This window comes from Condylostylus longicornis, unplaced genomic scaffold, assembly GCF_029603195.1.
Source record: "Condylostylus longicornis isolate FDR11 unplaced genomic scaffold, ASM2960319v2 ptg000006l, whole genome shotgun sequence".
Lineage (NCBI taxonomy): Eukaryota > Metazoa > Arthropoda > Insecta > Diptera > Dolichopodidae > Condylostylus > Condylostylus longicornis.
The window spans coordinates 65,261-91,535 of record NW_026577975.1 but is presented as its reverse complement, the minus strand read 5'-3'; the positions used below and the strand labels follow the sequence as shown (position 1 = coordinate 91,535).

General features: G+C 26.3%; 1 protein-coding gene across 2 annotated transcripts; it reads right to left on the bottom strand.

The window, feature by feature from the left end:
- Positions 1-1,847: 1,847 nt before the first annotated feature.
- Positions 1,848-18,928, bottom strand: LOC129617624 (anaphase-promoting complex subunit cdh1). 2 transcript variants are annotated; one of them, XM_055532777.1, is made up of 3 exons: positions 18,261-18,928; positions 6,325-6,482; positions 1,848-2,043 (listed from the first exon to the last, which is right to left on the bottom strand). In XM_055532777.1, exons 1-3 carry the CDS (start codon positions 18,880-18,882, stop codon positions 1,975-1,977), a joined length of 849 nt encoding a protein of 282 aa, XP_055388752.1. In that variant the 5' UTR covers positions 18,883-18,928; the 3' UTR covers positions 1,848-1,974. The 2 variants fall into 2 exon arrangements, with proteins under 2 accessions (XP_055388752.1, XP_055388751.1); XM_055532776.1 differs by having other exon boundaries at positions 1,850-2,043; positions 6,297-6,482.
- Between the last annotated feature and the right edge of the window lie 7,347 nt (positions 18,929-26,275).

Here is a 26,275-nt window from a genome sequence, read left to right as displayed (position 1 = left end):
TTTGTTTTTAGGATGACAAGATTAATAGTAAGTTGACACATTCATATTAACATTTTATATAAAATTTCTCACACATTTTCTTTGAAAATTTTTAAATAAATTTTTATTTCCATATTTTAAGTTTGTAGCACTCGTTTTAGTTGTAGTTATTACACTGAAAGAATCATCATGTGCTGAAAAAAATGTTCATCCTATATCTAATTTATATAAACCAGCCAAAATTATTCAATTAAATAAAATTGGCCAAACGAATTCCGAAACAAATTTAAGATATAAACGTGATATTCATACCCCATTATTTGCTATCCGAAAATATCAACAACAACCGAATAGAAGAAGGTAATTTAAAGTTAATAATTTGTTAAAGTTTAAGTTGTAAGAAAAAATTCGTAAATAATATTTTTCAATTTTAGGCGACAATCAAAATCATCCCTACAACGGGCGGCATCAAATAGAAGAGTTCAATATTATAGAATTTTAACATAATTTTAATAATTTTCGTTTGTTAAAATAAATGTTATTTTTTAATTTAATAAAAAATGAGTGGTTTTTCATTCATTAAAAACTCGTCTTAAAACAAAAAATTGCATATAATTGGGCGTTAATTGAAATATTTTACATTTTTCCTGTATTAATTATTAAATATTTTCTTATTGTTTCAATTAGATTTTTTGCTTAAATAGGTGCCAATATAGGGGCTTAATAGATAATATGGATTTTATAGTAAATTTTATTTATATTCAAATTTTTAACAGGTTCTATTTAAAGGATTATGTTGTCAATGTTTTGTATTTTATTTCATTAATAAAATATTCTAAATTCTTAAAGAACGCCATCTTTCTGAAAAAAAAAAATATATTCTATTTATGCTATTTCTGCAATTATTTTCTGTTATATTTAATTCGCTATTTCAATAATGATTTGCTTTCTTTAATCTATTAATGCTTTTTGACCAAATATCTTTTCATATTGTTATGATTTTTCATTTTTACAATTTATATACCTATATAAATATATTCTTCTATATTCTATGCATATACTAAAAAAAAAAAAATTTAACTGTTTGTAACAAAATATAAAATAATTACTTAATATCTTTACTACAACCGGGAATCGGTTCATTTGATGATGGTAACACTGAACATCACCTTTCATCTAAATATTCGGCAAGAGTTTGAGCATGTGTTAATGTTGTCCATAATGGTGATATATCAGCTGATATTGTATACATTTTTCTTAAATGTTTATAATCATTATCTTTCTCTTTTTTACCACCACTTGATGACATTGATGATGATGATGATGTTGATGTTTTAGTTTTTAATTTTTCAGAACTTGTTAAACCTTCAATTGATTTACTAGAACGTAATAATGGACGACGTTTTTTACCTCTCGAACGTCCAATTGTTAATTGTGGTATATAACTTGTTGATTTTATTGTTTCTGTTGATGATTTTTCATCGGGTTTTTCCATTGAATTTTGTCTAGCAATATTTGGATTTGATATTGAAGGCCTCGTTGCTGTTGTTGTTGTTGTTGCTGTTACTAAAATTTTTGAATCTTTTGATAATAATTTAAAATTATTTGTTTCATTCTCTGGTATACTACTTATTGATATAACTGGTGAAATTGTTGGTAACATTATTATTGGATTATAATTTTGTATACAACTATTTGTTGATGAACCAATCATTTTTGGTGATAAATGTGATTTCGATGTACTAGGTGATATTGTTGATGTTGTTGTTGTTGATGATGATGATAATATAGATTGTGATGTTATTATTTGTTGTGGATTTAATTTTGATATTTTTGATGTTGATGGTTGTATTATATTTGAAATTTTATGCTAGCTATTTCTATTTTGAAAATTTTTTGGTTGATTAACAACATCAGATGGTGATTCCGGACTAATTATATCTGTTTGTGTATTTTCATGATCGCTACTACGTTCTTCAACAACAGTATCTAATTCTAATGATGGGAAACCTCGGCTGAGACTTCGTTCAGAACATAAACTGACAACTCGTGGCGATCTGTTATCTATTTTTATATACAAAAAATTTATGAAAAAAATAAAAATTTATATAAGAATATTTTATATAACAGAATTGATTATATAATTAATTAATAAGTCTTCATGCTACAGTAAAAACATTTTGAATTTAATTAATAAATTTGACTTTAAATGATAGAAAGAAGAATAAAACATATGTGCTTTGTGAGGAACGTGCACAAATCGAACCTTATACAACAACATAATTTGATCTCAATCGAACATTTTTCATTGATCAAAATGTTATCACATTCTTCTTTTAACGTTCTCATACTCTTCTTTTAACGTTCCCAAATAATTGCTGGTATTTGAATACTAGTTCTTCCATAAGCTTAATTTAATTTTCTCCTCTCTATTTCAAATTAGATAATTTTGAACAATTAATCCTATAATTGGAGTTAACAGTTCCAGGATGACAATTTTAGAAGCAAATATCAAACAAGTCGAATTTAAAGTAATGGAATCGAGTAATTAAGAATGCAAATATGATCCAAAATAGCTGATAAGCCACATGAATAGAGACACGAAAGTTATTACCATCCTAATATTATTACCTTATACAATGAGATTATCATGACTTTTATGACATTAATTGTCTCACTTTTTCGCTTAAATCCAGTATATTGTTAAGGAAACCATACCATATGATAAAGTTCTCTATACAAGAATAAAAAATTTTCAACATATTGTAAAAAGAAAATTTTATTATCCTTTTTTTCAAAAAACATTATAAAACATCTTTTTAATCTAATATCCTTTATTTCTTTGACAAAAGAAAAACAAAAGAGCACATAAAATAAATTAAAAATCTTGCTTTTTTATATTTTTAAAGCTTCCTAAAAAACCTAAAAATAGTAGAAATGAGTTTCATAAAAATCGTATCTAGCTATATACCTACATAAAGGGGGACAAAGTAACTCAGGAACAAAGGCCGGAATAAAAAAACATAAGAATATTTTGTTATTTCTTTTTTTTATGACAAAACCACAAATTAGAATTTATGAGAATCATAACTTTGTAGTAAGTACCTTTGCATCTATACCTACCAAAAAGGATATTCATTTTCATGTCATATACCTACAAAGACCTACTTATAAATTGCTTTATTATTCATACACCTGTAAAAAGTTGCTATTATTTAATTGCTTTAAACAAAGGTAATACATTTTTTCTAATGGGAAAGCTGGGAGATTAAGAAAAAAAAATTGTGTTTTTCTTTCTGTTTTTGGGTCAAAAACTTTAAAGAACATAAGAGTTATTCTTAATGAAATTAATAATTTATAAGCATAAAAAAAATTACTTTAATAATAGCTTTGTGCATATTTAAGATTTTTATTTAAATTAAACTGAAATATCTTTAATTTTTTTAAAAAATTTTGTAAGTAGACACAAGTGTTTTGCCTGCTTACATGGAATTTAAATTCATTTTAAAGAAATTATGTGGAATGGATTTAAAAATTTCAGTTCTAATATGAAATATTAATGCAAAATCAAGTATTAAAGCTAGAATTATGTGCTTGTTGTTCGAATTTAATGTGAAATGGGTAAGAATTAAATGTGAGAAGCTTCATTTACACAAAAATATAATTTAATACTTAACAGCTGTAGATAACTTAACAGCCATCACAATTTTCTACAATTTAAAATTGGCATATACAGTCACTTCAATCACTTGAAAAGATCACTTGTAATTAATCCACAACTCCCTCTAAAATTTTCTCAAACAGTCCTCAAAGCAATGATCTACCACTTTCTAGGCTTAGTTGAAGGAACCCAGCAAATAAATGGACGGTAAATAGTATGGGATTCCGCATTTTTAAACAAAACAAAAAATCTGTTTTAACCAAACTTTTTATAGCACACAAAGTGTAATTTGTTACTCGTACAGTACAACTACATTATAAAATTAATTTTAAAATGACTTGGAAAATTACACAAGGACGTATAAAAATTAAATATTAAAATATAAAATTAGGTCAATATTTTTATTATTAAGCATTTTAATGCTCTTAAATAAAGAACTATGTGCTCTAAAATCACATTTGTACTTTATGTGTTTTTATATCAAGTTGCTTATAAGCTTAAAATATGCTTACAATTTAATTCTTAATACTTGTAATATTATTCAAGACAATGTTTAAAAATTTTCATTTGAAATTTTTATTGTTTCTCGTTTATGGTATGCCAATCTTTGAAAATTGAAATAAAAACTAAAAAATTTTTATTTCCCTCAAAAAAAAAGAAAAAAAAATTACGTAACAAAAATTTGATATTTTTTCGTTTATTTGGTCTGTAAGTGAAAAATTTTTTTTGTTACCATTAAATGTACAGGCACTTTCCATATGATTTTTCAATAACTTCGTATGTAGTTACATGGACTGACTAAGAAAGTTTGGTATTTGAGGTAGAGAGCCGACTTATTTCATTGGAAACTCAATAAATTTTTAAGGATCTTAGATTTTCTCAATGTACTCTAGAAAATATTTCACAGACCGAGTTCATAGGTTTCCACTTGTTAGCTAAAAGCGGGTGTTCTTTAAACTCTTTTACACTTCTTGGTATGAACGAATAGATCCGTGAAATTAATCGCTAAATAACCAACATCACCCGAGTATACAGCCCTAATATAAATTTATCATATTGGTATGTTATTCTAAAAATCAAATCCCTTTAGAAAACTTAACATTATAATTCGGAACTCTTGGAAATATCGTCAAATTTGAAGCTCTAAAATTTTGACCAGGAACAATCATTTAGAATACCAAATTTTCATTTTATTTTGCATTTTATTTAGGACTAACTAAAATAATTTTTTAAAAATATTAGTACAATGTTCAATCTACATTCAATAAAGTGACTCTTTTTCAATTAATTTAAAAATAGAAACTTTTTTACACCATTCAATTCAATAAAAGACACTTTGTATTCATAACAAATATTTGCTGTTTATCAAGTAAAAAAAAAAAATCGATGCAATTATTTTACTTAAACAAAAAATATTTCGAAAAGTATTTTGTGAGGGTTTTTTCAAAAGTGCTGGAAATTTGAAATCACAATGAAAATACAGGCAAATAAAATTTCTATTGATTCTAGCGGTATAATATGCCTTCATAAACAATGCAGTTTGTAAGTATTCAAGTCAGTATGGCTTCAAAAATTTCTGGAAAGAATATTGTGTGACCGAATCTATTTTACGACACATCATAAATGTCTATTTATTTTAATCTGACCGCATGTATTACCTGGAAACAATTTGGTCACACAATTAAACTTCTTAAATATGATGGAATTTTAATTCTATTTATGAACCAGCTTTAAAATGTACAGGAATATCATTTGATAAACTGCAAAACGAATGCACTAAAGTGCCATTTAGGATTTTGTTGAACATCCAGGAAAAATTAGCGAATTTTTAAAACTTTTGCAACAATCTATGTACTAATAGTTTTATAATAAAAACTACTTGAAAATAAAAATGTATAAGTAGAAATAAAAAAAAAATATTTTTCTGAAAAAAAACGCTTACACCATAAAATTAAGACATAAAATTTTTTTTTGAAATACTAAAAACACTAAAGTCAATAGCAGTCTACAATAAAACAGAAGTGGTAATGTAAATTCATGCAAAATTCAAGAGAGCACGAAAAATACTAAAGATATTCAGAGTTTAAAAAATTTAATAAAAAGATAAAAAAGTTTAAAATTTCTTCCTCTATTTTTATGGAAACTGTTATAAACTATGTAGAAAACTTTGTAAGAGAGAAAATATTGAATGTTAAAAGTTGTAGAACGAGGAATTAAATGAAAAAGAATTCGTTTTGATTCTCAATTTCTTTCATTTTCAAAAAAAAAAATTAAAATTTTTGCTCTTAATAGAGTAGAAAAAAAAAGTTTCTCTGTAGCAAAAAATAAACTTTTGAATTCTCAAATTTTCGGATATAATTAAAACAATTTAACAAATTTAAATAATTTTAAGTTTAAGTTTCCGAACAGAAAGCATAAAATTTTTTAATTAAAATATTAAAAAAATTTAATTATAAAATTTAAAAATTAAAATTCCATAAGAAACTTTAAGAATTTGAGAATTCTTTAGAAAAAAATTAAATTGAAAGAAAGAGAAAAAAATGCATTCAAAAAAATTTTTTTCTCCCCTCTACCATGTTTCTCTTTTTTTTTCAATATTATTAATAAATTTGTTTTTATAGTATATTAAGAAAAAGACACATTTAGAATGACTCACTGAGCCTATGAATAGGACTAAATCTGACCAGGCTGACGGCATGACCTTCCATATCATAATGTCGGCGTCGATCACGTTCTCTTGCAATTTTAGCACGTCTACGTAAACAACAAATTACCATTAATGCTAATATTGGAAAACCAAGTATGCATGAAACAATTGGTATAACAATAGATTCTGGCGAAACTGTAATTATAAAACAAAAAAAAACTTATTATTAAAAATTAATTTATTATTGAATTTAATATAATAGAATAATTAATTATTACTAATTATTTATTAATAATTAAAAAAAAAATAAACAAAATATTATTTTATAGGTATAAAATTTCAATATTTATTTTATTAAATTAAAAAATGTAATACTGTAATTAATTATTAATAATTTGTATTTTGTGCAGCTGGTGTTATTATAACAGATTTTAGAAAAAACATTATTTAAGTTAAAAAAATTTTTAATAATTAAAATATTTAAGGGCGATCCATATATTCGAGAGGATGTACTAATTTGGTTTCGTAACACAAAGAGATTTTTTGTATGAATCGTATGTAGCGTATTCTTTGTAATGAAGAATGATGTCGTACGAAACTCTTATTTTTTCTCTCTCTTTCTGCATTTGAGTTTATTGCTCAAGAGGTAATGAAAAAAATAACAGTAGGCAAAAGTAGGTTTGTTTTATAAAAGAATTAAATTTTGATTTATGTAGATTTACCACGTTGAGTCACATTGAGCTTTCGGAGAGCAAATCTAAATTGTTTCGTAAAGTCTGCACTCCGATGAACATAGGGCTCAATGCGTTAAAATATTTTTAAATTATTTTCTGTGTTTGATAAGAGCTTATTCCAGAAATAAGACGCTCTTAATAAGTTTTGTTAAAATTACTCTTAAAGTGTTCAATAAAGCCGACTAAAACATTTTCTCAATTTTGCACAAATATTTCTTTTTTTTATAAAAGCAATTATTGTATAAATATTGGCATTTTTTGTCGTTGGTGCAAAAATCACTTTATTCAATCTATTTCCCTTTTATTATTACATTTATTTTGTTTTTGTATTTAAATATTTCCTATGTTGTTACATAACATTTTTATGAGGGTTTCTGTAATTTCCACCGAATCTGAGCAGTTTATTAAGATTTTGATTTTTCGTTTGTAATATTAAAAATTAAATATTTCTGTTCGAATATCCTTTATATTTCCTGATTATTAAATTAGCTAGGTGGGCTCATGAAATAATGATTCGAATAAATTGAATCGGAATGAATTTTTAATGAGAATAGGTTTTTTGAAATGCATTTTAAGAGTTCCATTGTTTTGGAGTACAATTTCCAAAAACTTCGTACCCTAAAGGTAAAATTATTAATTTCGAATAATAATATTAACAGCAAACCATAAGCATGACTTAGTCATTATTTTGTCATGCCTCCTACCGTAACCCTTGCTTTCGGAGTTGCGATTTACGGCTAAACGGAAAGAGATTCATGATTTTTAATGAAATTTTTGAAAGTTTAATGAAAGTAGTTCTCACACGATTAACGTGAAAAATGGTAGGATTTTATGAAAAATGTTAAAGATCTGGAGTTGCGATTTACGGCTAAACGGTAAGAGATACATGATTTCTAACGGAATTTTTGAAAGTTTAAACAAAATAGTTCTCACACCGTTAATATGAAAAATGGTAGGATTTTATGAAAAATGTTAAAGATCTCGAGTTGCGATTTACGGCTAAACGGTAAGAGATACATAATTTCTAACGGAATTTTTGAAAGTTTAAACAAAGTAGTTCCCACACCGTTAATATGAAAAATGTTAGGATATTATGAAAAATCTTAAAGATCTGGAGTTGCGATTTTCGGCTAAACGGTAAGAGATACATGATTTTTAACGGAATTTTTGAAAGTTTAATCAAAGTAGTTCTCACACCGTTAATATGAAAAATGTTAGGATTTTATGAAAAATCTTAAAGATCTCGAGTTACGATTTACGGCTAAACGGTAAGAGATATATGATTTTTAACGGAATTTTTGAAAGTTTAAACAAAATAGTTCTCACACGGTTAATGTGAAAAATGGCAAGTTTTTATGAAAAATCTTAAAGATCTCTAGTTGCGATTTTCGGCTAAACGGTAAGAGATACATGATTTTTAATGAAATTTTTGAAAGTTTAATGAAAGTAGTTCCTACACCGTTAATATGAAAAATGGTTATAATTTGTGAAAAATCTTAAAGATCCGAAGTTGCGATTTGCGGCTAAACGGTAAAAGATCCGTGATTTTAAATATCTTCCGCATAAATATTTATACGGCTGCGAGTTTCCAAGCAAACTCTAAATAAATTTTTCCATTTCAATTTAATATTTTTATTTGTCGATATTTGCATTTTAAAATCAATATAAACTTGTAAGTAAGTATATACGCATTTTGATATACATACATGTGTATACACTTACTACATTCATTTTGCTTTCATTTACATAGACACTATGACAGCATCATTGTGATTTTGAAAACTAGATCAATATACGTTTCATTACATCCTTTTACCTTTCATTGGCATACAACATGTGTTATACACTGTTATCGTTGTGTTTTTTTAATATTGTAACATTAACCTACTTCATAACCAGTAAAATGATGATTTCAATGATAACGTTATTGCCAGTATTATGAGTATTTGAAAAAAATGAAAAAAAATTTATATATTTTTTATGTTGTATTTTTAAATATCTAAAAAAAAAAGTAGAATTTTTTAAATTTAAAATCATATTTTGTATAGTAAAAATTTTTTTATTGTGAGTCTGGGCAAATGCTTAACAATGTTGCAATTGTTGTTGGGAAAATTTACCATTATCATTATAGCCATCTAATACTTAAATATGATAAGATATCACACTCTGGTTTTTGGCCTGTATTATACAGGAAACAATGTATGTATACAAGATTTTGCTTAATATTGCTCAAAATATCAAATCTTGAGACACGGTTGAACCAAATAATGGTCAACTTCTAAACGAATATTGTTTAGAATAAAAAATATTAATATATTAAGAGTCTCTGTTTGACAGTATTTTGATTTTAAGGTAAAATTGAGTGCATTTCTTATAATTGACTGAAGTAGTCAGTCAGTTTTTTTACTAACTTTGTTTACATAAATTGGATCTACATTACAATCCTAAACTTATAATAGCATATAAAGTAAAAATAAAGAAAATAAATTAAAAATGGAGCGAAATGTGTAAAGTGTGGGGGATGAGCGCATTATTCTAGTTCCACAACTCATTTCTTATAAAAAATAATAAATAAATTAAAATCATTCTTTTGTTGCAAATTAAAAATATCCATAAAAAGTAACCAATTTTAGAAAAATGTGAATACAATATAGGATTTTGTTACCATTTTTATAAGGAATTTTTAATATGCATTGAAAATTTTATAAAATTTTATTAAGCCTTTAAAATTTTAAAGAATTACGAGTATTTGTGAATTGTTATAAAATCAGTTATTTTTGTAACAGCTAAACTAACAAACAGTCAAATTTATTGTTTTTTCTAAAATAATTTTTTCAATTCCTCCTAAAGTTATGCAAATTTTGTTGTCTACATTTCTTTTATGCAATATAATTGTTCTCTACATTTCTTTATAAAAATAAAGAATAAAATTTAATATCTATTTTTAATAATAAAGTATTTATAAAATATTTATAAAAAATTTTATATAAAAAAATTAAAAACAAAATGTCAATAAAGGCCAACATAAATTACATGACGTATAGAATAATAAAACAAAATGTTATTATATTTCTATATACACATAAATTCCTATACATATAAGCTTCTATTTTCCAATCATACATATTACAATACGCACACACACGCAAACTGTTATGTTTTTCGTTTATAAATAGGAAAAAAAAACTTTAATTAAAGGATACTATTAATATTCAAATACATTTTATGTAAACAAAGTGAAACATTATACAATTTGAAACACACAATATATATACATGTATACGTATATGTATGTATATAAATGTATGTGTTTGTATTATGAATTATGTATATTACATTTTAATCTCTAATATAATTTACACAATAATAATTTTGGTTTTTTTTCTCCATTTTATTTTGCTTTGTTAAATTTTTTTTTCTCTGTGTATATACAAAATTTACCTATATTTCATTTCAGAAAAATTTGTTATTTCAAATAAAAATAGAATATTTATGGGAAAAATTTATTAATAACAGACACTGAGGGATATTTTTAAGGATATTTTTATGTATATTTTATTTATTAATTTTTTTGTTTTGCTTTGTTGTTTCGGTTTATTATTCTGTTATCCTTTCAAAATATTAGTTTTAAGATTAAAATTTTTTTTTTTATATAAAATCTTTTCTATTTCTACCATTTTGTCATACATGAATATGTATGTATATGAATTTAAATATGTTATGTATAATGAATTCATAATTATTTAATAATAGTATGTTTTTGATATCTAAATTATTATTGTGTAAGATTATGTACATATATAGGTGCCTTTATATTTTTATTAAAAAACAAAAATTCAATGAATAAATGAAAGAGATCTAAGAAATTTAATCGATATTGTTATGATTTTTTTTTTCAAAATATTCCAAAATGGTAATAAAATATTTTTTGGTGGAAAATTTTGCTTCTAAGAATAGAATTTTTGGTATAATAATAAATTTTTTGAGTTAACGAAAAATTTTAACTCAATTTGTGACATTTTAATATTTGCTATATTTCGCTTTTAGCAAAAAGTGTCTTAAGAGCTCAGAGTGGCTCCGGAGCTGAAAGTAGCTCAAGTGCTCAAACTGGCTCAAGAGCTCAAAGTTGCTCAAGAGCTAAAAGAGTACAAGAGCTCTTAAGTTACTGTTAAATATTTAATTTACAAAATAAAAACGTTGCATCAGACGACCACAACCGAGTAAAATAGCCTTGGTAGTTTACCATTGGGAGCTGAAGGCCGAATTAACAAAATTGAATATTCAAGTATTACAACTAAATATTGAGTTCCTCAAATAAATTTTATTTTGATTAATTCGAGGATCAATTAGCTGATCGGATCACCACTAGCAATTGAAGAAGAAACGTCTTGTAACTTTGAAGAATTTTCTTCCCCGTTTGATCCAATTCGGGGCAAAATCTGCTTAAATGGTCTGCAAGCAATCCCATTGTGTGTATGTGTTATTGATTTCGGTTTGCCCCTTGAGAAACTCAACTGTCAGAAATCATTACAAATCATTGTAATATTTTGTAACATTATCCAATATAAAACGAAAACTTATTCTTCGTATTCATATCCTTAGATATTGTTTCGTATGATAACCAAATATATTAAGTAGCTAATGATCAACACATACTTAATTTCGGTGATCTATTTAAATTGTGACAGCAGTTTTATACTTAAATGTTTTTATTTTTGACACAATAATCACCTAATAAACTATCTGACCTCGTTTTTTCACAATTGTATTCTTATAAGATATCACGAAAATCCCACTTTTTGAATAATTACAATTATTATTATTGTACCACTCATATAATGAAAATCTTCATATTATATAAAGTTTCCAAAAACTCAACTGGGATTACATGTAGATTAAGGATACAAATGAATTTTATTATTTCTAGTATAGTTTGCCAAAAAAGGAAGAAATTATACCAAATAGTTTTGTTTATAAATTTTTTAACAATAAATTTTAGAAATCACCGGAAAAAAAACAACATAAAAATAATAATGATAAATTACAGTGATGAACTTAAAAAAAAATTTTTCTTTAGAGGATTTTCTCTAAAAAAATTAAAATTCCATAAAAATCTTATATTATTTTGGAATAAATCCATAATAATAAGGTTTATATAGACTCTTATTATGTTAGGACGTATATAGTCTTATAATGGTGCCATTCTATATAATTTTGTATAATAATCTAAAATAATAAATCCGATATTTATTACAGCTAAATTGCATAAATTTTGAGAAAAAAGATCACTGGTCTTATATAAGAAATTCTCTGTAAAATATTGAATAAATTTTCACAAAAAAATATTGTTATGATAGCGAAATAGAATTTTTACAATTATTCAAAATTATCTAAATTTTCGATTTTTAAAAATAAATATTTATTGTCATTACATTAAAACAGTAAAATCACAATAAAAACACAAATATTTCACTTAAACTTCAATCATTGAAATGGCAAAGTTCCAATGTTTTGCCTTATGTTGCAACAATTACTGTTGTGCTAATGATTTTACCGTTGATGCTATTTTTCCTTTAAAAACAATTTCATTTTTTAAAAAAGTTTCAATTCTCTCTCCCTGCTTTTATTCACCCCGCTCACTTCCGCTTTTATTTTGCAGTTAATGTTTTATTACCATAGTACCACACAAAAACAATACACAAAAGTGTTTAAAAAGTTATTTATCACTCTCTTTGATTATACTTGGTATTATTTTATACTTAAACTTTTAAATACAAAATTATCTCTTTCAAAAAATCTATACCAAATGTGTAGAGAGAGGAGGTGAAATTTCCAAGAGTAAATGTTAGAAAAGTTTCCGATATTTTAAGAAAGAAATTAATTTTTATATCTTTTAAATGAAGTTTTTATTTAAGATTAAGTATAAAATTTTTAAGTAAATATAAATTTAATTTTGATTTAAGGGTTTTAAATGTAGAAAAATTTAAATAAAAAAGTTGAATATTGTTTTCAAAATTCAGAAGTTTAGTATTCACTCCTAGCTTTTTAAAGTATTTCCTATAAATTTTTATTTGCAAAAGTCTGATGCGCATCTTCGATTTATATTTGTACAACTGGGGTGGTAGTTCACCACGACCACATATAAAAATTTATTGTACCTACCCTTACTGCGGAATATGCCCTTACAGTACCCGTTCGAGATCCATGAGACTTCATGAGACTTGGAAGTTTGCTGTCGTGATAGCAAAATTTCCCAGTATTTCCCTTCCCCTGCGAGTTAGAGCAGCATCGTATCATGAAAGGTCTGCTGAGGTCTTATCATCTTCTCCATAGAATTTAATAATGTCTTGTATATAAGAAACCTTACAAAATATGTTTCTACCTTTCCATCAGAAACGGACTCCCGCAGGGTATTGAAATTGCAGATGTTATCGACTATAACAATGAATGTTCCAATAATCTTTCTCTTTTCAATACAAAATCTTTATGCAAATAGCACGATATCGAAATTCTTTTATGAGTCGAATATTATTTAGTACAATCACAGCACAACTTCAATATAAGTAAGAACTCTTATTGAATAATAGTGATACGAATTTAACAATTTGTTTCTTTTTGGCTTGATCTACCAAATTTGATATTAAAAACCATTATTATAAATACAAATTAAATCTTTTTATTGCTCCTTAACCTAAAAATCATATTGTTATTTTAATAATAAACTGTTAGATTAGATGGCGCATTGAAATTTATACAATTTATTCAAATTTAACAAAAAAAACTATAACGAAAATTTCTATTCCAATAATCCTTAAACGATTTTAGAAGAACCCATAGACAAATACAAAATATAAATTACAATAAAAACGAAAATAATACTTAGTTTTCCGGACGAACATTTATGATTTCCTTCCTCTTCAATTTTACTTGAATTCATTAAAAAACATAAAAAAAGAGGAACAAAATATTCAAATATAGTACTTGGGACAAACAAAACTGAGAGGAGTAATTTAGATTTTTTTTTGAATAAAAATTTTATTACATTTCTATTTTACAAAGATTTCCATGCAAATTTTAACAATAGAAAGAGGAAAGAATTGTTCTTGTATATTGGTTCTTACCAATATTACACTTTTTCTTGTTGTTTTACAAGAAGAAGAGAAATACTTATACCCTATTTATACATAACTGTCGAATATATTGTACAAATAAGGTGCCCGAAACAGGGATAGCCTTCTAGAACTGAAAGTCAATAGCCTTTTCTAAAATAATTTTAACTTTAAAATTGACTATGCATTTCCTAAGTTTCTGCATTATCAGGAGAAATGTAGGAAGAGAAACTTTATGGAAGTATTTTTTGAGACCTAATATGAAGGAAGAAAAATTAATATTTTTCACTGCTATAGAGACAAATTTTGTGAGTGAATAACTGGAGATCAAAGAAAAAGAAATTCGAAAGTTCAATTCCATGGAGATAAACTTTAGGTTCCAGTACTTGTAGAGAGGAAGCATAAAGTTTCTCTTTATTATTTTTTTGCTTCAGGAATACTATCGTATATGGGACACCCTTATATGTAAAGTATTGTACATAACTATAGTTGTGCATCCATTTGATATTGAAAGAACCACATGTGTTCTATATGCAAAATTGAATATAGAAAATTTTTTTTCTATGTTCTGTATTAAGAGTATTAAAGGTCGGTAAAATTTACGGTTGAATGCAGTTGACTTTATAGAAATGTACTAGAACTTGCACATATGGTAAAAAGTTTGATGTGTCCTTAATAACAGGATACATTAACATTCAGTGAGGGATTTCCTATGCCTGTTATGACGCTGCCTTTCGAATTTGTGAAAGTAAAGTCAAAATATTATCTACTCTTGAAAAATTCAACCACAGACAATATTTCGCATTTTGGAACTCTTACCTTCAAATCGGTTTTCCTTTTTCTTTTAGACGAAGATCTATGTCAACTCCACACGGTAACAACAACCCTGCATATTATAAAAAATTTCTCAATTTGGAATGCTTTCCATTGAAATTTCTATATCAATAACATTTTTTGTGAAGTGACCGTATCGTCCGTCGTCTTCTCAATCAATTTCAAAAACAACATTCTTAAAGAATTGTTCAACTTTAAATTTCTGTTTTCTGATTTTCTTATTTATTCTTTCTAAATTTACTTTAATCCCTTATACAAATATTTTTCCAATTTTCTTGTCTATACAAGTATGTAATCAATTTAACAATTTTAAGAAAAAAAAATATCCTTAGACTTAATTTAATATTTTTTGTTTTCTCTTCGTTTCTCTTTTTCTTTTTCTCATTAATTTTCTTGATCTGATATTTTTGGTATCATAAAAGTTTTCCAAAACTTGGATTGACATCGCTATTTTGGGTATTTGAAATATTGGACAAAGTTTGCTATTTCGAAAAATCCTTATTACTCTCGGACCTTACTCAACTACTCAATTCATTTTAGTTAAAGAATGTCGAAAAGAATTCGAAGAGAAAAGAGAAAGGTGGCTGCATTCAATTTCTTCATAGTTCTTTTCGCTTAAAATCTATTATGAATTTTATTGAAAAAATTCTTTTGCATAATTGAAAATTTAATCAATAATCTAAACTACCATCGAACTTCAGAAACTATTATAAGAAAGACTCCATTGTTGTATAACAGAAAAAAACTTGTAAATAAAAATGTAGATGGCGTTAATGTTGACACAATTGCATTGAAATCGAATTATATACGCTCATCAATCTTCCTCGATGATTGTGTTTTTCACAAAATCAATCCGAGCTCTTATTACGCAAACCACAATTATTAATTTTCTATTTATTTAATTCTCAATATTTATTTTCCAAACATTTTAGAAATTTACTTTAGAGTCGCTTAAATGAATCGCTAAAAATTTAAAAAAAAAACAGAAGCAAAAATGAGAAATCTCGTGCCTCTCTTGACTCAAAATAAAAATACTTGAATTAATTTTTGTTCATTCTTGCCTTTTCAATTGCTTTTCATTCCTATTACTTAAATTTTAAGATTTTGAAAAAACTAGGTATGGTTAATATTTTCTCTCAAGGACATTTGTTTTGTGCCTTGCTTTACTTACCAAAATAAATAAGTGATTTTTCATTTGAAAGAAAGAGAAACTTTTCAAAATGAGAAAAAAAAATAAAGAAAAACTTGAAAAAGAAAATATTTTTGGAAATTTCCTAATTTTAATTTTCTTCCGGTTTCTAAACTTTTGAAAACATTTTGAAGGTTAAAAATTATTTCTGGTTTTTTTTTCTTAAACTATTTTCGGATGTTTTTCTGCTCTTGTGCTTATGTTTTTTATGTACTCGTATAAGTCTAATATTGAAATTTTGTAGTATTGTTGTGGTATTTTTAGAATTTCTTTATAAAAATAAAATAATAGATTATATAAGGAGGAGAAATTAAATTGAAAGTTGGGTTTGGGAATCATCTGATTATGAAATAAGATTGGCAGACTTTTTTAATTTTGTTTTTCTTCTTGTTTTATTGTATACTTTAAAATATTTTAATTGATTGGTTTAAATATTGAACACTAGAATTTTTTTATATGAATTAAGTAGACTGTAGATTGTAGATTATTGACGGAAAATGTGAGAAAAAGAACATCTGCGTTCCGGCCACCGTAGCTAGCCGGTCTCAAGTAAATGCACAGAGATAACCTTCATGGAATTGGACCTGAGCTACTTGAAAATTCTTTCCAAAGCATTAGTCTCTTCTGGGGACCAGAGCGGAACAGTTGCACAATTTTTGCCATACATTTTTGGCCGTATCCTAATCGTTCCCGCCGAATCTATATAAAAAACAATCAGATTTACCAAAATCTTGTTAAATTTACGTTCTACGGGATTATCTACCTTGCCATATTGAAGGAGTAGGGTCAAGGAGTTTCGGGATGCGTCCCCAGATGAGGCCTGAAACCAAAAGATAATCAAACCCTTCCCCCGTACCTATTCGTCCTGTGTATCACTCCAAATTCCCGCTGGGCCGGATTAAGGTGTTACGCGAAAGGTGCCGATAGTCAGCTTGGCTGGAGGCCCGGACAAATAGCCCAAGGCGAGAGAAGACGAGTTCAGTATAAAAACCGCAGGTGAGCACCAAAAATGCGAAAAGCACTGGTGTAAAACGCAAGGTGCTATAGTAGCACAGACTAGTCAGAGAAAAAAAAGAAGCAAAACCCAAGGTGCGGGAGGCGTCCCAACCGAGATCGAGCTACCGCACACAAAGCTACCGCACACAAAGCTGTGACTCAGTCAGGCCTAGTGTTGGTAGTAGCTCGATGGCTACAGTAGCACAGACTAGTCAGAGCAACAAAAGAACGTCGCCAGCAACGATAATGCTTTTGCAAAGGGCCTATAGAGAACGACGGTCTGTCTTCAGGAACCTGAAAAGAATCGGCCGGATTCCGGAAAAAGATAGGTCTGAAGAAGAAAGATCGACATACAGGGGGGCCAAGAGTATTGTGGACAAGCGGTTAAGCAAGAGGAACGCATAGAGGAACTTCCTCGGAAAGCTAAAAGTCCAAGGCCACCCAGCAGTCCATTGAACGCACCCACTGCGACGCCTTTCAATAAGATCCTGAAGAAATATCTTGTTGTCACTGTGGTGGACTAGGTGCAAGAAGATGGTAGGATCTCTATCGAGAGTTGGAGGAAAGTTGAAAGCTGACTGATGGCGGACATTCCCCAAATCTTGAAGAAAAATCCAGGTCCATATCTCTTGTGCAGAGACCAAAGTTGGCCTTGAAACTTGTGACCTGTGCTGGCCATCTTTTCTTCATTTGCCTAATGCTTTATCTAAGCATTTTCCCAGTTTTTGGCTGATATATTGGCAAAATATTAAGTTAAAGCACTCTATTTACTTGCCGTACGGTAATCTAATTCAATTTTGCTTTAAAAGCAAAGTTCTGTCTACTCTAGTTCAGTCAGCAAAATCTACCAGCATGAAACATGGTTCATTCAAATAATTGATATATGTTGACGATAAGTTTTGATATAAATTTAACTTATTGATTCGAATTTCTTAATATAATCAATATTGTGCAAATATGAAGTCATGGAAAATGTTATGTCAATTCTTCAAAAATTTAACAGCATATGCACTGTTGTTAACAGGCTACAGCTAGCATGTTAATTTATACAAATATTATAAAAAAAATATTAATATTTAAATAACAGAGAAAATTAATAAATATTACATACCTGTAGGATAAATAATTATTGTTGGGCGTTTTTCATTATTTAAATTAACTTGATGTTTATGATTAAAATGATTTGTTGGTAATGTTGGAGGTGGTGGTGGTGGTGGTGTTGGTCTACTTGATGTTGTTACATTTTGTATAATATATCCTGTTCCTTTTGTTCCTCCAGCTGATGTTGAGGATAATGTAAAATTTTTCTTATCTTGTAAATTTTTTGATGATGCAGATGTTGTCATTAAATTTGGTAAACTAGTTGTTACTAATGAATCATTTGTTATTTCAGAATAATAATCAAATGGATTTGATAGTGATGCTATTGATTTTATAGTTGTAGTTGAATTAGAATTATTATTACTTGCTGCAGCAATAGCAGTTGTTGTTGTCGTTTCTATTGTTGATACTGATGAAATATCTTGATTGATTTCATTCGATGATAATAAAATTGAAAATTCTTTCTCTTCCAATGAATTATGAACTTGATGTTGATGATGATTTAAATTACCTTTGATATTATTTTCAATATTACTATCATTATTATTTTTATTATTACTGTTATTACTACGTATTTGTCTACGTATTTTATGAAAATTTTCTCGTTTCAAATTATAATATTGTGGTTGCATTGTTGTAATTTTTTTAAAATTATTTTTTAATTGAAATTTTCGGAGATTTCCGCTCAATGAATTTTTTATTTTGAATACCTTACTTTTAGATTTATTGATTGAAATCAATGGTAAATTATTATGATAATTATTATCATTATTATTATAATTATTACTATTGTTATTATTATTATTACTTTCATGCAAAGAATTCATATTATAATTATTATTCTTGTCGTGATTATGAAATGTTATCAAATTAAATTCATTTAATCTTGCAATTCTATTATCATTGAATTCATTTCCATTATTATTATTATTATAATTATTATTATCATTTGATTTAATCATAGAATTGAGTAAAATTTTTGAATGACGATAATAGGGTGTGGAATTAATTAAATTATATAAAATTTTTTTAATTGTTGTATTTAGATTTTTTATTGTTGAAAAATTTTTATATTTTTTTAAATTTATAGTTGAATTTTCATTATTATAATAGCTGCTATAAATTTTATTTTGATTATTACTTATAGGTGGAAGAGTTGATAATGAATTTGCTATTAAAGAATTATTTAATTTTTTCATTTTAAAATCATTACCAAATTTGTATGGTTTCCTTTGTTTTGATATTAGAATAGATTCTTTAATTAATTTCAGTAATAGTTCCTTAGATTGTGTAGTTGTTTTGTTCTTAAGAGTTAATTCCATAGTGTTATTATTTAATAGGTCTAGCATTTTATAAGGTTTAATATTAGGTTTAATTTTATTAGTATTATTAGTAGCAATAAGCTGTTCCTTCCCAATAATATTAGTGTCATTTGAAATATAAGAAGCTGTAGAATTCACGTAAAAGCTAGTATTTATTAAATTTTTAGTATTATTTATAATATTAGTATTGGACATAGTAATGGAAGGGTAGGATATTAAAAGATATAAAATAATAAAAAGTATCGTTAAAGTCGCCAATTCAAAATTTATTTAATTAAAATTTTGTAAATATTAAAAGAAAAAAAAAAAAATTTATAAAAATTAATTTTCTTAGCAATTTGTTTCGTATAAGACGTGATTTAAATTTCCGACTCGGTTTATTCCTGTTCTTAAATCCGTTGAATTATTTTAATTATTAAATTTTTATTTCTATTATAATTAAGACCTATATTTCAGCATTTTTGAAGCCAAATAACTGGTTTTCATGTACTTTATATCCCTTAGATGCTGCTGCTGTCACTTTTGTTATTTTTAACATTTTTGTTTTCTGTTTCTATATTTTATTTAAGGTAACGAAATCTGTTTACCTTTTGAATTAAATTGTGTCCTTTAATTTTTCCTTTATTTTTTTTTTTTGGTTAATAAAATAAAAAAAAATCCTTTTATTCCTCTCCTTTTCTCTTATTGTTTCTCTTTCCTTCCTTTGAGTGTGTTTTAATCTCTTTATGGAACGATTTTCACGTAATGATCCTAAAAGTAGGCAATAAATAAGAAAAGAATGAAAAAAACAGAATTGGAATTAATGTGTAAGTAAAATATAATAATAACAACTAAAATAATAATAAAAAAAAAATAATAGCAAAAAAAAAAAAGAGAAAAAAAAAGCAAATGAAAATGTTTTTAATTTTCTGGAAATTTTTCATATTTTCATTTAACTTTTTCCCTTTATTTTGTTATTTTCTTCCTCCACCCACACTTCTTGAAATTTTTTTTTGAGGTTTGGCATAAAAATACTTTTTGTTAATTAGAACACATTTCAGGTTTAATTTACCGCTTCTCTGTTCAAATTTCTTTTAATTATGTGACATGATTAAGGTACAGAAAAAAAAAACAATGTAATCTTTCAAAGTTAAAGGTAACCTGTACATATAGAAAAGGTTTATGTTAAAAAATATTGTTTGTCATTCTTTTCGAAAAGATTAAAAAGAAAATTATTAATTTAAGAACAAAATGTTTTTTGGTTTTCTATGAAAAGTTTAAAAAATCCTAAAATTAGAGAAATTTTGTGAAAAAAAAAATGTTAATCTTTTCACCACAATTTCAGTAAAATTGTGAAGATTTGTAATTAAAGGATTTCTTATAAAAATTTATAATTGGTAATTTCTGATTTAAGAGTTGGTTTTTTGGAAATGCTTATATCAATAACGTATTTCATTTGAATATTTAAAAAAAAATTTTACGATATCAAATATCGTATACGGTCAAATTAAATGCAGACCTTTATCCTGACGGAACTCAGATCTTATTAATTGTAAAACCAATTATCTGTAAAACAACTACCTAATGACTACTTTATGTCAAATGATTCTGAACTTATAAGTATTTATTCATATGAAGAAAAGATTTGGTATTCACTTTTTCAACAGCCTGTAGCTCGGTAACAAGAACTTTAGCCTGCTTAGTAACTAGTCTACCTCGAAAATCACCATGTCCAATTTCAACCCTCGGCAATATATAATTTTGTGCTGAAAATTTATCAATAAATTTTCTTTATTCTTACAACCTTATATGGAACATCATGTATAATAATTTTTTGACTTTCAAATGCAAGCGAATAAAACCTCATTAGCATTATATTAATACTCATTATTGTCCACAATTTTTTGAATGGGAGATGCGTCAATGGAACGTTCGATTATCAAATCAAATTCCGATTATTTGACGGTGTTCTTTCATTGTAAACATAAACATGATGATTTCACCAAGACCGTACTGATCTGATCATAAATTCCAAAGAGAGTACAATATAACTGCTCATTCAACAGGTATTTTCTCTCTGTGTATGTTTTTCTAATGCTTAATATTTTTGTAAATGCTTCCAAAATTCTATTCTGACCAATTTAGGACATTTGAGGAACAATATAATACATTATATTCTTGTCCACTCAATTAAATAATTTTGTTCTAAAAGAATGACAAAGAAAATGAATTAATTTTCTTTATCTTGAAGTCTGTCATTTGCTATTTTCAATTAGAATAATAAAAACTAATATTTTTTATTTATCTAAATTGTATTTTCAAAAAAAAAAACTATTTTTCAAAGGATTAGTTTCAATGGTTGTCATTCGTTCCATATACGTGTACATATTTTTCTTCCAAATAATTTCAAGAAATGTGTAATAACCATAAGTTTAAGCATTTTGTGACCAATTTTATTGTCATAGTTACAATATTTTCATTATATCTAAAATACTTTAAAAGAAAAGACAGAAAAGTGACTTGAAAGTGGAAAAAAATAAGTGAAATTTTCTTTAATATCAAGGATGAATGAAAAATATGTGCAAGGATAATAGCAGAATGTTTCAGTTTTAGTTTTAATTTCCTTTCCCCTTTATAAACCTTACAATTTTTAATGCTGTTTTTGTGTTTATCTAATCATTTTCATGTGTTTTTTTTGTATGTACAACATTGTAAATTTGTGTGACAGCAAAAAAAATATGACACAAAAAGAGTTCTGCTTTCAAATTGAAAAGTTAAATTGTTTTTCAAAACAAAAAAAAATTTTCTGCATTCTCTTCCTTAATGACATTGCAAAACTGTTGAGAACCAGGATATTACAAAATTCGAAATATACACATATACATACAAAGATGAGCACTTGAAACTACAGTTATGGTTCTGAAGAATTTATTTTGTATTTAATAAATGGTTGGAAAATACTTGAAAAGAAAACTTATGCTTTTGATTGGCATTTATGCAAGGGACTCAAATAATATTGTGTGATTGAAATGACTATGACATGAAAATTGTATGATCTGTAATATTTTTTTTCTATACTTTATTTTAAGTACAAGTTACAAAAAGATTTGACACCTGATTTTTTTGAAGTTTTCAATCTTCAAATTTGAAATTATATTTTTTAATGCATCACAATGTCAATCAAATAATTTTTTTGAAAATAATATAATAGGAGCATTAACTTGGTTTTTAAATATAACTCATCTGGTATCTCACAAGGTATGGACAACAGAAGCGCACACATAATTTTAATTAAAATGTCTAAAATGTAATTTCCTTCTTGCCTACTGAGGAGATTTTATTGATATTCAAAATATGTATTGGATGTTGTGTTGCCTTGCAGAATCCTCAGAGAAGCGAAATAATGAAGGTTGAGTGGCGTTAAAAGACAGTAAAACCAAGAAATATGAAAACCAAAGAAATCAGGGTTTTCTCTCAACAGAATAAACTGCTAAAATTGGAATACTCATGAAGATACTAACCACAACAAGCAAAATCTAGTGACAAGTTTTAAATTCGAACAATTTCACTCTGTCTGAAAGAGTGAAATTAAACACTACGTTTCCGGAAAACTGCCTTGCTTTAGTTAAAATCATCTTCCGGTAGTTTGATTGTAAATTCCTTACAATAAAATTTTGAAATGATTTCATACAAAACATTCTTATTATAGGTCGAATTGAGGTTGTTCTCTAATATCATCAGTTATATCGTTGGCTTCATTTCCTTGTAATTTCTTTTTAAATGTTTGTATGATAGTTATGTATGATGATTATGTATGATGATTGTATATGATTCTGTTTGAAATACAAGAAATTCTTATAGGATTTTATTAATCAACGAAAATTTTAAAATATTCTAGATCACAAATACATTAGAAAATTTAACTTTTAAGTTGTAATAATCTCATAGTAGACAGACCAGACTTATAGTTCATTTTCTTGCAACTCATTCAACTTCTTTTTGCTTTTAAATTTTTCTATTTTTGGAAATATTCTAGACTCAGTAAATTACATTTATTTTTATGTTATTCTTCTTTTTACATTATGTAAGAGAATTCTTAACTTTTTTGTCGCCACCATTTATATTATTCGTATATTAACACGATATACTGTAATGTTTTTGGTCAGATATAAAAATAATAAAGAAAAATTATAAAAGAATAAATTTAAGAAATTATATACGAATACGATTTTGTAGTGGGAGGACAATGGAATTTCTGAATCTGTTAAAAAATGTCGTAAAGAATTTTTGCAAAAAAATAATAATAATAAATCCTTATTTTTCTTAAAACTAGTTGTTTCATTTCATTTGGTGATTTTCTCTGATAATAAAATAATAAAATTATATTAAAGACATACCCAACTGTAATTTAAGGGTGTTTGTATCTTCGTTAAAAATCGGTTCGACTATTTTTATATATTGCAATAAGGTGGCTTAGGATTTTATTTATATTGTGGAAATCTAAAGAAAAATACAAAAAATAAAATGGCACTAATTTTGTGAAGAAAAATAATCAAACATTTAAAATTCAAAGTTTGAGTGTATTCTTATACTTTCCCTGGTTAATCAATAATATGTTCAACGCAGACTACTAACCACAAAGATGCTAAAGATTGAATAAAAAATTGTCAATGATAATAATTTACTTTAAAATTAAAATCATACATAAAAATCATACATCTTTCTCATACAATCTGCTCATTATGTTTTCATACAAAATGTTGCTTTAATGTATGAACAAACGATCAAATATGTATTAAAGCGTCAAAATAAATTTTTAATAATATTCCCAAGTTATTATGGTTCGCCAATCAAATAATTTTGAAAAATGCAATTAATTACACCTATACCTAATAGTGTGAAAAGTATGATTAAAAAATATATGTAATCAAACATTCATGTATGATGTAGATTATTTTTGTTACATAATATGATCAAACATTTTCCGTTTTCATATTCAAGTTTAAGATTATATTAATTCTCAAATGTCGCATCTAAATGAATAATGGCTAATGCTCAAAATAATTCTACATTAAAGAATTCCAAACTGTCATACCTACTCTTTGCAACTAAAAATGGTTTGATTTATATTTTGTTGATGCAATAATATTATTATTGTAAAAATTCTTTCTTTCTTAATAAGAAAATCATTTTATTGTTTTTAGCACTTTTCCAAAAAATTTTTGAAAAAAGTGCTTATTAGTTTCACTCTGGCCGGCCGTCCGTCCGACCGACCGTCCGTCCGTCCGTCCGTCGGTCCGTGTGTCTGTTTACAAAGCTTCTACACCCTTGAAGATAGAAAGCTGAAATTTAATACGTACATAGATTTTTACCTATTTTTACCTATCTCCCCCCTTCTAGAAGTTATACCCCCCCCAAAACTCAAAAATGGCCTTTTTTAACTATTTGTTGCAATGAAACCATAAGCATTTTTGAAATTTTGCAAAGGCATAATATACTATAGTTAAAATTTAGAAAAACAAAATGGCCGTTCAAATTAAACGTTATCTAAAGTTTTTTTTTCCAAATTTTTGATTTCGTTTTTCTTTTATACCCCAGCTTTTAGAAGCTTGAAATTTTAAGGGCTTTTAGATATTAACAAATAGTTTATTTCGTTGGAAGAAAATTTTTTCCCATCTCCACCCCCTCTCAAGTTATCGCCTCTTGAAATTTGTAAAATTAGAATTTTTGGCACCTTATATTTCCGAAACCGCAAGCTTTTTGAAATTTCTATAAATACAAAAAGCTAATGGTAAATTCCATGACATTAAAAAATATAATTATTTTTCTTAACTCACACAATTGATCCTTAAAATCCAGCATTATGTTAACCCCTCTTTATATTAATTTTTGCTTTATTTCAAAGACTGCATATATGCGTCATCCTAAATATATGCAATCCTAGAAATAGCTTTGTATATGAATTAAAATAATTTTAATAGTGTGATAGATATACATAGACTGTATTTAAAAGCAGAGTTTTAACTTGTTGAAGGGAAAAGTGCTACAATACAAACCATTGGTTTGACCCAACTTTATTGTTTTTGGTTATAAAATCGTCGTAACCAAAAACAAAAAACAGAAAAACCCAAAAAACACGTAAAACACTTTTTATGTTTGTCTTACATATTTTTATATATAATAACACAAAATATACGTGACACCATAAATTATTCATTTTATTATTTATATTCTAATATGGAACGAGTGAATATTTCAAGAAGATATATACGACAAGATCTTGCTCACAAAGCACATTATGTATGACATGAACTATTTCAATACTTTACATAATGCTGTAAAGTACTGCGTTACAACAAAACAAAAAAAAATTTTCGAATTCGAACGTGTATATTCTTTTCAATTTGCAAACATACGAAAATTTAAGAATATGAACGTGAAAAATTTGTAAGAACAAAATTATATTGTATGCATGTACATTTGCTTTGAAGGTTCTTGATCCTTTGATTTCATATACTCCTTATATATGAAATTTAAAATAAGTGTTACAGTGGTATTGAAATTTTTAATAAAGAAACATGATTGATATGCAGCTGAACTTAAAAGGAGAGAAACCAGAAATTTTAGGGTTTATTTAATTGAAATGATTAAAGAAGATGATGATTCCTTTGCATGTCATAAAGAAACCAAATTGCTCTAAGGATAGCATTATTTTAATGACATG

Bases quoted from the DNA above. Each gene is read 5' to 3' on its own strand.
- LOC129617624 (XM_055532776.1), bottom strand. From the start codon at position 18,882: ATGCAACCACAATATTATAATTTGAAACGAGAAAATTTTCATAAAATA. The intron at 6,483-18,260 runs GTATGTAATATT...TTATAATTACAG, and splicing joins AATAATTATTTATCCTACAG to TTTCGCCAGAATCTATTGTT. The intron at 2,044-6,296 runs GTGAGTCATTCT...ATATAAAAATAG, and splicing joins TAGTCCTATTCATAGGCTCA to ATAACAGATCGCCACGAGTT.